We start from the raw sequence: 13,200 nt of genomic DNA on the forward strand, positions 1-13,200 counted from the left end.
AAGATATCACTGGTAGCATACCTATGCATTTAATTGTTATGTATCAGCTTATGTAATACATACCTATGCCTATTCTCTGAAAGTGATTTAGTGCAATATAAATCAACATTGGCACTGAAAGTGGCCATTTACCGCACACGTGAGGAAAAGTACCTAATTACTAATTAGTAGAGTGACTACTTATAAATAAATAAATAAATAAATAATAAATAAATATTATAGGACTTTCTTACACAGATTGACTAAGTCCCACAGTAAGCTCAAGAAGGCTTGTTTTGTGGGTACTCAGACAACGATATATATAATATACAAATACATAAATACATACTCGTTACTCGTTAGAAATTGCTTACTCTCGAAATTATATCATAAATAACTATAACATTTAGGCTGGGGGGGTTTAACTGACAATTATTCGTTGAAGTTGGTTACGTATAAGTACAGTATGGCAGTTCTAAGATACAAATACTTTTACCCTCCCTTTGCCTATCCGCTGAAATGAACAGCATATTTTCGTAGTAGTAGGTAATGCTTAAGTAATATGACAGGTGACATGTCCTTGATGTGATAGTGGCAGCGCGACAGTCTTTGTTAACGAGATTGGTGTGGATATCGCCGAGCGGTGGCAATTTACTTTATAAATAGAGACCGAGTGGGAGCGGCAGCCACTAAACTGTTCCCACTTTATAGATTGTTTTCAGCATACGTAGGTACAGGTATCGCCGTCAGCGTACCTAGCGACATTGTTAAGAGTCGTAATGCAAAGCGACTTTGTAATCATTATCTATTCTTTTTCACAAGTTTTTGTACCTTGTACCAGTTATATACCTACCTGAAATATATTTTTCGTTAAAAAATTGTAATTTGTAACTTTAGGTAGAAAAATATGGTTCCGAAAGAGAAGGGTCATGGAATGTATTGGGCCCCATACATTCCACGACTCTTCTCTTTCCGCACAGACTCTACCTACTTATTATAACTGGTCAGCAATGGCTGGTAAAAATTAAAGGCAAAGGTAAAAAAAGTAAAACAATGATGACATAATTATTACCTATGTATGTCAAGCCAAGGTTAGAAAATTGTGCACAAATATAAAATTGGCACTGAGTAAATTATAAAATTATGGAAGAAAGTGACAATAATTCCCGTGTCGCAGGCTTGCTTGCCTATCACTTAGTCAATCTAGTTCTGCAGGAGGGTTGCATGATTGCAAACGCCGCCTTAGAGTCAGGTATTCGTAACTTTTATATTACGTTAATATGATTGATTACACTACCTATTGTTTGTTACGCGGCATTTAGAAACATAAGCCGAATGGCTTGGTTTTGTGAATACAAAACATTATTTTTAGGTAAGTAGGTACTCGGCTTCGAAAACGTTTATATATATAAACAGTATACTGTTCATAAATTTTATCTCTACAAGTAGTACATTCATAAGTTTATGCTCAGGTTCGGACATAAACTGCGTGTCGAATATGTCGAAACAGGTACGCCCAGCTGTAAAAGTGCATGGATTGGCCACTTTATGAATAAATTTCATGCAAGTATACAGCTCGCTGTACGTTACACTACCCTGCGGGACCAATCTGAACCTTTTAAACTATTCTGTCCATATTCTATCAGATTAACTTCGTTTCGCAGGGAGTCCTCGTGAATATTTGTCAACAAGACTGAACGCCGTAAGATCAGATTTGACGTTCGTTATTCGTGCGGGCGAAGACGCCACATACTCGTATGTCGACAATGCGGTCGATAACTACATTGAGGGGGCTGATAATGCTAAGATGGAGTCGGAACCAAATGTCTTGGTGACGTCTACACCGCAAAAAGTTGCAGGTAAACAACGTAAATTTGAGATGAAAATATAATGGCGCCTATTCACACATCGACGCTTATAGAAACACATAAAAAATATCGAAGGGTGTAGAGTGTAGGCGTACGTATCAGTTTTCATCTTCGATTTTACTGTGCTTGACAAATTTCTAATAAAATGTTTCAGACGATAAAACAAAAAAAGAAAATGGTCAAGGAGACGACTATACAGAGGAGGCAAGTTTATTAGTTAATTAATATTCAAAATACGACAGTAATTGTAGACGTGACCTTAACATATTTAACTTTTCTCCATTTTAGCAACAACATGAGTTGAACAACTCTACATCTCTATTCATAAATCACTTGTTTGAGATAAGTGACGTGGAATTAGGAATAAGCGACCATGCAAATCATACACAGAACACTCAGTACAATGAGTTGTTGCCTTTCTGCATCAGCAACGTAATGGATTTTTACATGAACGCAGCACTTGATGCGTTCCGTATAACAGAAGAAAAAGAGCGAGAGTCTGTTAACAAACGAGTTAGGATTTCAGGAAATTCTTCCTTTTCTTACATCGGAGAAGCATTAGAAGATTATGAGAATGACGTAGTGTTCTACGTAGATAATGACGATTCGCCATGTACGGAAAATGTTTATCAGATACCGCAAGATCCAATGACGTCACAAATGGCATTACAGGTTCAAGTTAGCTTCATTAATTTAAATGTTCGTTGTGACAGGTACGCAATGTACTTCGCTTACCTATATTTACATATTGTTATGTGTTTCAACAGTGTGATCTTGATAACAAGAACGAAAATTCGGAATTATATGAAAATACGTATCTTACTCTGAACCGTAAGTTATATTTATAACTTGTTTTGTAATATACTATAATTTTAATTACTTAGTTACTCTACAATACTTAGTGGATATAATTTTTAAAATTTTACAAGGTGATTACGATCAATGTTCCGAGGAGGAGTTTCCTATACTAGAAGATCCCAAGGGGATGTTGATGCAAGAAATTGCATTGCTCACAGCAAATACTTCTATCGATACTGGCCGCTCGTACGACGAGTCCGAGGAAGACATACATAACGTAATGTTTTTGTTAATGATTAATTGATTATTAGTTAATTAACTTTGAAATTTCGAATCCATATGTAACTTACAAGGACGATTGATAGTATTGCCCAGAATAGGTATTAGTAAAGTTCCCTCAATAAGCTTTATAGTAATCTGGATAAATAATGGCGCAGAAAAGGGTTCCAGCCAAAGATTCATACTGCTTTTGGAGTTTTGGTTATGTTCTAATTGAAATATGTATCCTTTAGGATCATAAGAAGGCGCGGGAAGATTTAGCCGCAGCCTCCGGTGTGTCCGCGAGCTTCCGTAAAAGTAGACTTGTTCGTCGGTGGCGTCTGCAGGGTGCCAGGGTCCTGGCCTGCATCCGGGGCTGGTGGCGACGCAACGCTGCTGGGAAACGCAAGGTTCACTTTTACATACTTATGTTTTATATTTATCTAAAGATTTGTATCAAAAATTTGATTTATAAAAATTACAATTCACAAAATTAGATGAAGATTAGTTTCATGATTGAAACAGGACAAGGAAAATAGGTCACACACACACAGGTGTGTGTAACCTGTATCTTTGATTCGAGAGCAAATATAATAATATCTTCGACAAATATACGCCAAGGCGTACAACTATTAGCCGAGTTGAATATTAGGTAGGTAGAGGTACATTAAAATATTTGTTTATTATTGCTCTAGAAATTTTAATTAACGGGATGTTACAGCGTAAACAAAACGTATCATTTGGTCTTATTAATCAGTAAAATGTCAAAATATTTTCTAGTGTAAGAGTGTAACTCATGAGCTAATTATATTTACTACGAAAATCTGAATCATACGAGTAGGTATGTTTAGAAATATGCTCAAAGAGCAAGTTCACACAAGCATATATTATGCAGATGCTGCATGCAAGCTTATTCAATGTGTTTGCAGGTGACTTTTTCCATATAATAAACTTGCACGCTAGAGATAGAGTAGGCAAGATATTTCGGCACTGGACGACCCCATTTGACCTCAATGCGAGGTCTAAGGTTCAGCTGCGGGAAGGTAGACGACGAGTGTTTAATAAAAACCAAGCACTCCGAGAACTTGCGAAGGCCAAGTTCTCTACAAGGCGTTTTATGTTGAGTCAATGTGCTAGTTTCCATCTGGGCTCTAGTTTTCGTCCACTTGAAAGAGTAGCGAATCAGTAATATAACTACCTATTTCATTTTCAATTCGCAATATAGAGAGGCCTATTGTTTAGACATTAAGGATTGCAATAAGTCCAAATTTGTGGGGCGAGGTAAGTTTATATTCACATTTCATCAACTGGACGGAAACTAGAGCTGGACGGAAAGTAGCGCAATAACTCAACTCCATAGAGACCTCGTTTCTGATACAGCCTATCTGTTATTTTTTTTAAATTCATTAAATATTATTTGGTTATAGGCAGAGGGATCGGCTGGCCAGCGGGCTCTGTCGCCGGGCGCGCGCCGCCGCGCCGCCAGCCTGCAGGACCAGCGCGTGTCCTCCACCGTGCTGCCCGGCCACGCCAAGTGCAACACCATCGACGAGGCACTCCTCAACTCCCAGCACTGGATGGACTACACCTTTGAAACTAAACCTAATGATTGTGGTGATGTCTAATAGCCTTGCCGTGATATTTAAATTTGATTTATTTACCTACTTAAATTAAATGATACGAATACCTATATTATGTCTCCTAAATAAAATATTTGGACTAATATTAATGTTGTTTTGAACTATTAGACTATAGACGTTTAAATCTTTATTCAATTGAATCATCTACGTGACTGACGTCAGTAACCGAGGATTTGTTGTGATTTGTGATCATAGAATCTTTAAACAGGTGCTTTTGAAAAAAAAAACCCATTAGTAATGGCATCGGCATTAAATCAATCGGCGCGGGTCGAGCAGGTAGCTGTCGAACACCTCGATTTCCGAAAGAGATCCGATCAAAATAGTTATCGAAGATGTAGATTTATCATTGGAAAAACGTGCGGTTGGTGTGTTTGGCGAGGGCGGGCGGGAACGCTCCTCGTCTCGCTCGCGCTCGTGCGAAGGACGCTTGCCCGAAGCGGTCGCGGCGACGGACTGACTCCGCTGAAAATAGAACGGTTGCGGATTCCTGGGCTAAATCTCAAATATCCAGACGGGTGCGCCATCTAAGCCAGTTAAAACAGTCCCGCGAAAAGTTGCCGAGCCCCACTTCTTGTCTGAACGTTCGCCAGTGAAGACCGGGAGGGAACCAACTACCACCACACAAAATGGTGAGTCACTCCTGACGTCAGTGAAATAGTGATTAAGGAGTTCAGTGAAAAACGGACATTTAGCTCGGCCAGTGATATCTACCGACGCGCGTTCTAATCTCGCGAATCATATTCCGCAGACCGGAAGATTTTCAAAGTTCTGAAGCGACCAGCACATAGAACCACGTTTAAAATCAGTGTTGTGCTCAAAAGACAGTGAATTAACATGGTATTGTATGCTTGGACAGATAACACAAACACTCAGTGCCCTGACGCTGCTACACAACTAATCCTACACATAGCATGATACCATTGAACATGAAAAGTAACGAAATGTTTTTCGTCATTTTCAGAGCGACCTCAGCAAGAACGACATCGATAGTGAGTATTCTTTTTATTTTATACTTATAGCAATAAGATTATACTAACTTTTCTTTCGCGGAACAGTTCAAACGGCCGCATACCTGGATCTAACATTTGTGTATTGATTTTTATGGAAATGCTCGAAGTGTATGTATGTATGTATGTATGCTTTGGAACATTGACGGTTGTGAATGGTAACAAAATGAATGTAATGCGAGCGAGCATCGTAACATCTAAGTATAGAATCGTTTCTCTAATAAGGTTCGCGTAATCGTTGCTAAGAGATGCCGGTGGTGCGGCATTGGCATGGCCACGCTGCGCGCGCGCTGCGTTCTATATTTATCTCTCGGTCACGTGGCGCGCGGCCCGCCCGCCCAAACAGAGAAACTCCGCTCAAATTTCACTGCAACCCTGCTTTACGTTTTCGGCGCCCGGCCAAAATCTACCTGCGTCTACGTATACGGATACCTACTCTTTTATCATTCACTCGTCATTTACAATCTAAGTAGCTTACTGTCAATATCAAGGTCAATGCATGCTGTCGATCAGCTGATCTCTACATATGCACCGGGTTATTATATTATGGTATACCACAACCTGAAGTTATAGCCTACATTTTGTTATATTTAAATATGAACTTATATTTTAAAATAACATATACTTTAATAATAAACATATTTTTATTAGGTAGGTAGACAAAAAATCCTACAAGCAATACTTTTTACGAGGAATGTTTACGTACGCATATTTATATTAATAATGATGAAAAAAAAACTAAGTATTTGTACAAGATTTTTTTGATTCACTTTCTTTGTTAGTTTATTTAGCTCCAACCAACCTTGCAGGATTTGAACCAGTTATCGATGTCTGATTAAACGTAAATATCATTATATCCACCTGCAACACTTTGGCAACAATGAAATGTTATTGTAGGTTATCAATTATTATCTGTCTATCTGTCTTGCCTGATAATGAAGACTGAAGGTGGATATACATATGAAATGAACTCTCTTCTCTAATAAGACAACGCAAACTTATTGAGCTGACATGTTAGAATTGTCGTAAGGGATAGTACATTCGGTTCTAATAGTATTTTATTGTTAACTTATTTGTTTGAATAAAATTCTGACATCCTTGTAGTTGATTTAGAATTCATTAAACTCAAATGATGAAGTATAACATTAGAAGAAGTTCAAAGGAGTTGGGCCGGCGCCACAATTAGGGCACAGAGCTATTCTCTAAAATTAGAATGTGAGTCAGAAGTCGACACAGTGAATATATCGAAACTTGCGAGAAAAGAAAATATTTTCGGCGAAGAATGTCCGCCCACGCGGCCGCGCCCATGGTGTTGTCTGAGCTTAGGTGCAAATATAATAGATAGTTCTGGAAACATTTGCGTAATTATAGCTTTGAGTCAATGTTAACTTGTATCAATGTAGGTTTCCAATCGTACCTACACACGAGGTAAAATTTTCTATTGGTCATGATACAACTCTTATAACAATAAATATACCTACTAGAAATGTATACACACTTTTCTTCTTAAATCATGCTTAGTATAGCCAAATGGGTATAATACCTAATGGTTACACTTTATAGGTAGTTTATACTTTTATAGTATATGCTACAGCAGGCCTATAGCCCTATACCGTCTAAACTTAAAGATACAACTGTAACGAATATTCAGTCTACAATCTACATCAACCTTGTTTCTCAGGAATAACTAGGTCTTTATTTTGTGTTTTGTCTTATTTTTAAGGTAGAAAAACTACTACTAGGTATTAAAATGTCAATTTTAAATCGATAAAATGGATCATACAATAAAATCACCAATAATATTTATATTATAAATAAATAATACCTATAACATTTAAAATGAATCAATATAAACATACACATACATAGATTAAATAGGGTAGAGGAAAGGTTAGATAGGATAAGAGACACTGGAGCAAGAAAAACACTTGTAGGGAACCCTCACAGTGTTTTTTTGCCCCGCAAAACAAAATAAACTGTTTCTCTTATCCACATGACCTTACAATAGAATTACAAATAAGTTAAAATATAAATTAAATTACAGGTAAAACATTTAAAATGAATGAATATAAAAATACTCTAACATACATATAAATTATAAAAGGAAATGGATTCATATACCTACCTACCTACAAAAAAAAGATCAGGCCCTCCAAGGACGGATTCTAACCGGCGTCTTTAGTTTTCGCAGCTAACGCCTAGGTGGCACATATCTCAATGTCTTCGGTAGTAATTTATATACAGTCTTTTGGAAGGCGACTTAAAGCGAGTGGAATCAAAACAAGTATATTTGTTTCTCAGGGGCATCCTTCGCCTTCTCCATCTACGACTTCGACGGCAGCGGCAAGGTAGACGCGTTTAACCTCGGCGATGTCCTGAGGGCGCTCAACTTCAACCCCACACTCGCCACCATCGAGAAGCTCGGCGGCACCAAGAAGAAGGGCGAGAAGCTCCTTACCGTAAGTTCCTACTGTTTTTTATTATTATTTATTATTATAGGTGAACCAGGATCTATTGAGGGTGCGCCATGTTGCGGAATTTCACTGGAACTAATTTTTTCATACTACACTGAATTGTCACATATATGAGAATAACAGCGCCCTCTTGACAATTATCATATATTACTGGTCACTCTGGTCAGGCTATAACATACAGTACAAGGCTTAAATCTATACAGATCCCTGTGGGTTTCAATGGAATAATGGAATTAAACCTTTAAAATATCCAAATCCAACAAAAACACGTTATGAGTCTGTGCGGAAAGAGAAGACTCATATAATGTATTGGTTCCCTTTCGCTTATATTCCTTGACTCTTCTCTTTCCGCACAGACTCTATATTGCAAACTTTTATGGTGTAAGTTCTAAATGGAGATGAGGCTGGGTGTCCTGAAGTATCCCACCTAATTGTGAACGTTTGAAAATTTGTTCTTAGACTACTCTCATCGAATTGACAATATTTCATACCATATCTTATTGTATACTAGCCTGCATACCAAATAGCCAAGTAAATATTTTGCACTTTTAAAATTTCTGTAAAGATTAAATAATGGTACCTAGTTACAGAAAATATTCTTAAATTGTGCTGTAGTGACAAGTTTCCAACTTTCAATTGCAGGTCGAAGAGTTCCTTCCCATCTACGCCGCAGCGAAAAAGGACAAAGACCAGGGAGGCTATGAAGACTTCCTGGAATGTCTGAAGCTGTACGACAAGAACGAGAACGGCTTGATGCTCGCCGCTGAGCTTACACACACACTTCTCGCGCTAGGTGAGCTCGCGTTAATTTCAATTGAGTGACCAAACTAACGATGTGTACCTATCACTGACTTAATATAAAAGAAATAGACACACAAAGCAGAACAAAAACGTCAAGAAATGTGGATCCCAATGACGTTTCGCACCATTTGCATTGATGATAAAAACGCTTACGTAAATTTTGAGTCAAGATAAATGTTTCGTACAGAAAAGAGCTTAATGTCGTAAGCATTAAGTGTCAAATTTGCATACATAAGTACCAACACTGTTAAAAAATTTAGTCCGTTGGCACTAAACGTAACGTATTTACGTCAAGCAACGTCAAACGAGAATAATGAACGAATGGAGTCACTTTGGTACACTTTAATATGTATTACTGTACAGGAAAACCAATTGAAGTAATAAATAAAACAAATTTAATTTAATCGGGAGCTCAAATAAAATTAATTCGTGGTTCAAATTCAAACAAATCAAATTTTTAATTCGTAAGTATACGTCTTTAAATACTAATTTCCTTGAAATAAATTCTACTTATTAAATAACTGTGTATTTAAGATCTACATTTACTCATAGCGTGGGTGCACGGGGACATTTAGATACTGATTGGATTTTTTTTTATAAAGTCTACCTATACTTTATAAAAAAAATCCTGTGGTTGTCACTGTGTTCCGACAGGTTTAGCATTTACAGTTAGTCGATATAAGCCCTTATTGGTGGTGTATATGTCGGAAACAGGGAAATGGGCCGAACACACAAGTGCCGTTTTGCCTTGTTTAAAACTGCATCACCCCTATCTCTTGCTATAATTAAATAGCAGTCCACTTTGCACGTCGCATAGGTTTTCTTGGAAATCTTGAATTTAAACATAATATTATTTCTTATGAATTCCATATAAAAATATAAAAAAATATTGACCTCACATCGACTCATTAGATTTTTGTTCCTTAACATCCCTTCTTTGGTACTAACAAATTAATTTATTCAAAACCATAAAATTACCACCAGATTACATAAATTATGTAATGCTATCCAAAGAACTAACCGAAAGAAATACATTCCATCCTTTTTCCTTGTTTTATCATTGTTATTTTTACATATTTTAACGGCACATTTCGTAATTGTTGACAACTTCACATTTGAGCGTTTCAAACAAGACTAAACGAAAAAGTAATGCATGATCTGTTTTGACATCACTTTTGTGGGGCCATTTTTGGCGGCTGATTGGGTATCCAGTTCTTTATACTATATCAATGGTACCTATAGGAAAAATACTAATTCAATTCCGCCTTTTCTGTTTCATACGGTGACTTAAGTTTTATAATTGAGCATGGTCATTAGTCAATAACTGATCAGTTAGGGGGAAAACATTGCTTGTACGAAGAAATAATAAAACAAATTTGAAAACTTGAAACTTTTCTAATAACGGATATGTACCTACCGTGTTTGGCAATGAGACCGGGCCCAGATTAAAAAATAGGCAAATAGCCAAGTAATAAAAGAAAAACAAAATGGTTGTGTTTTTCTGATGGTACCTTTAATGCTGTGTTTCTATCGTCACCAGGCGAGAAGCTTGAGGACAAAGAGGTCGATGAGGTCGTCAAGGACTGCATGGACACAGAAGATGACGACGGCATGATTCCTTATGCGCGTGAGTATCCTTCACTCAACTAGAAATTTGTAGTCTTTTTACTTTTGAATTATTAGGTGATAGAACATGACTTATATGTAGGCTAATTATTATATTGGGTGCATAGTTTCAGCCCATCTTATTCGTGAACTAGCATTCATATTAATTTAGGAAAGAGAAAGTTAGATTTCCGTTTCACTTAGATCTTTACATTTATATTACTACTCGTATTTGTTAAATGTCAGGGTTGAAGTAATGCACCTTATAATTTTTTATTATAGTGTAAATAAAGTTTGGAATTTGACATTTTTAAAATAGCAGGTAGGTAAGTAGTCTGATTGATACCTTATTTAGCTAATTGCACACATGCACCTAGTAGCCAAGAATGAATTATCCAAAATTCTTAAACACTCCATTTATTTATTCCTACTAATGCAAAACCTTCACCATTTAAAATTTTACCCTAGTGTACATTTAGCTGAAACGCAAAGTATTATGCCCCCTAGATCAGTGGTTCCTAACCTTTTCAGTCCGGTCACCCCTATGACTAACTAGGGAACCTGATTTTACCCCTCCTCCCAATGGTAATAAAAAATAAAACGTGTACGTTTGTTGTATTGTTATACATATTATGTTAGCTTATTACCCCCGTAAAATACCAGTTTTACCCCCATGTTAGGAACCACTGCCCTAGATAGAAATGATGATATTAGCCGTTTCCATTACTAGGCATGTGTAGTTTCGTGGATGTGTGTGCCCCTGTTTTACCTTTTATCCATTTACAGCATTCCTGAAGAAGGTGATGGCGTAGAAGAGTTACATCCCGTCATATCTTTAGTTATAAGATCGTAAGTGGATAGATAAATTAATAAAGGGTGCCGCTATCGCTGATCTTCGTTCGTGCTTTGCTACTGTTTTATACTTTTTTCTTGGATATTTTCAACTTTTCATTTTACTTGGTGATGAATATCAAGGTAAGTTTCGAGTTTATTATAGCTTTCAGGATACCACAGCGACTACTGTAATATTTCAATAACACTATATTCTTATGCACAATTTTATTACTTATGCTCTTGATGTTTTGTCCAAGTTGTCTCAAAGAGTTGCTCTTATTCTTTAATATAATTTTCTGTGTGAAACTATAACTTAACGTAACCTATCAAAATATCTATATCACTTCATTTTCAAAATATGTAGGTTTATCCCAATGGGTAAAACCGTCAGCCTACGGTTAACTTTATGTGTATCTCATATCGTTTACCATCTGGTATATAATTTAAAAGAAAGATAACCGATTTTAACATTTCTCACTTTAGCACTGCATAATAATTCAACCAAAACACAAGAAAAGAAAAAAAACATTGTACCGAATTGAAAACAGTCTTTTTTTAAAGTCGGTTAAATATTATACGACATCCGGTGGCAGTAACTATTACGTATCCACCATAAAACCAATCATTCATCTACCTACTTAATAACGCATTTCAGAGCTGTAATACTTTGTGCGGATTGCACCATGCACATTGCACAATTGACAGACTGAGAAACGTTATTCTGTAGAAGACTAATTTTAGAGTACAACCGCCATCAGATATATCGGAGCGGCCAAAATGTTTACAAATATTTGTACAAAGGCTTTATTATCAAGTCATTAAAGTGCATGTTTATAAGTATAGTTTTGAACATCTTAGCTGCTCAGATATCTCTGATGGTGAATGTGGAATAAATTTAATGTTTTTACAATGACAGACGGCTTTGTGCAACTTTCTGTTAGAAGTTTGTTTCTACATATTAATATTAATTATATTTTTTGCTATTTCAGCTTTCCTACAAAAAATGTGCGAAAAAGCTTTGGGCGGCGGCGATGAGGGAGCGGCGCCTGCGGAGGGCTAAGGCCGGCGCTGCAGGCGCTGCCCCGCCGACCGCGACCAACAACAACCCGTATTCACCATCTCGCATACGGACCATCTCCCTTTTTTATACGACGCAACAACACCTACCAAATTGTACAACTATCTATCTATCGACTGTATGTACATACTTAAAGTAAGATTAAATTACTGTAAAACACGTTGTACGTGTCTTTTAAATTTATTATTATTTATTAAGTACATTTTATAATGACAAAAACATAAAAAAGCCGTAAATTATTTTATAATAAACTGATAAATATTCTTTTGTTATCTTCAATTCTTTCGGACAGTTCTAAAACCCGAATGCAAAATACTTAAATTTACTTCAAGAGCTCAAGTTAGTTACTCGTAGGTAGTCTTATCCCACCGGAAAGCTAGCAAAGATGGCAGTAAACATGAACCTTTAGATTACTTACAATAGTTACAATACAACCCTTACAACGAAATTTTATTTCCCCGCCGCCACCATGATTGAAAACACTTTTACAGTACATATGGTGCTACTTTACCACCTTAGTGCGGTAATTGTGACAATACGTGCCTATGTCGAAAATTTAAAGGTCCATATGTACTGTAAAACGTTGTACAATATACGTGCGAAAAGGTAATTCGCCACTCGTGTCGATTTAATACACTCCCTTCGGTCATGTTTCAATGTATCGCCACTCGTTGCGAATTTCCTACTTTTCGCACTTGTATCGTAATGTAAGTACTATTAAATGCTCAAGTATCTAAGTGCGACATGTGAGATGAGAAGATGAGATCATGCGAGACCATGCGAGAACTCGCACATGAGTATTACATAGGTACGTTGTCGACTGGTTGAAGCACAACCAATTTAACGGGTACAGTCACA

At 36.8% G+C, this 13,200-nt stretch overlaps 2 protein-coding genes across 3 annotated transcripts; both read left to right on the plus strand.

Moving 5' to 3' along the window:
* Nucleotides 1–1,070: 1,070 nt before the first annotated feature.
* Nucleotides 1,071–4,561, plus strand: LOC134656096 (uncharacterized). Its single transcript, XM_063511617.1, has 8 exons — nucleotides 1,071–1,231; nucleotides 1,644–1,838; nucleotides 2,002–2,051; nucleotides 2,136–2,519; nucleotides 2,615–2,678; nucleotides 2,777–2,946; nucleotides 3,158–3,313; nucleotides 4,331–4,561. The coding sequence occupies exons 1-8, from the start codon at nucleotides 1,123–1,125 to the stop codon at nucleotides 4,526–4,528; spliced, it is 1,326 nt and encodes a 441-aa protein (XP_063367687.1). The 5' UTR covers nucleotides 1,071–1,122; the 3' UTR covers nucleotides 4,529–4,561.
* A 470-nt stretch (nucleotides 4,562–5,031) lies between these two features.
* Nucleotides 5,032–12,506, plus strand: LOC134658614 (myosin light chain 1). 2 transcript variants are annotated; one of them, XM_063514275.1, is made up of 7 exons: nucleotides 5,034–5,172; nucleotides 5,505–5,532; nucleotides 7,852–8,009; nucleotides 8,667–8,817; nucleotides 10,366–10,452; nucleotides 11,217–11,279; nucleotides 12,254–12,506. In XM_063514275.1, the coding sequence occupies exons 1-6, from the start codon at nucleotides 5,170–5,172 to the stop codon at nucleotides 11,240–11,242; spliced, it is 453 nt and encodes a 150-aa protein (XP_063370345.1). In that variant the 5' UTR covers nucleotides 5,034–5,169; the 3' UTR covers nucleotides 11,243–11,279; nucleotides 12,254–12,506. The 2 variants fall into 2 exon arrangements, with proteins under 2 accessions (XP_063370338.1, XP_063370345.1); XM_063514268.1 differs by lacking the exon at nucleotides 11,217–11,279 and having other exon boundaries at nucleotides 5,032–5,172.
* Nucleotides 12,507–13,200: the final 694 nt, after the last annotated feature.

Source organism: Cydia amplana, chromosome 2, assembly GCF_948474715.1.
Source record: "Cydia amplana chromosome 2, ilCydAmpl1.1, whole genome shotgun sequence".
In the NCBI taxonomy this organism is placed as follows: Eukaryota; Metazoa; Arthropoda; class Insecta; order Lepidoptera; family Tortricidae; genus Cydia; species Cydia amplana.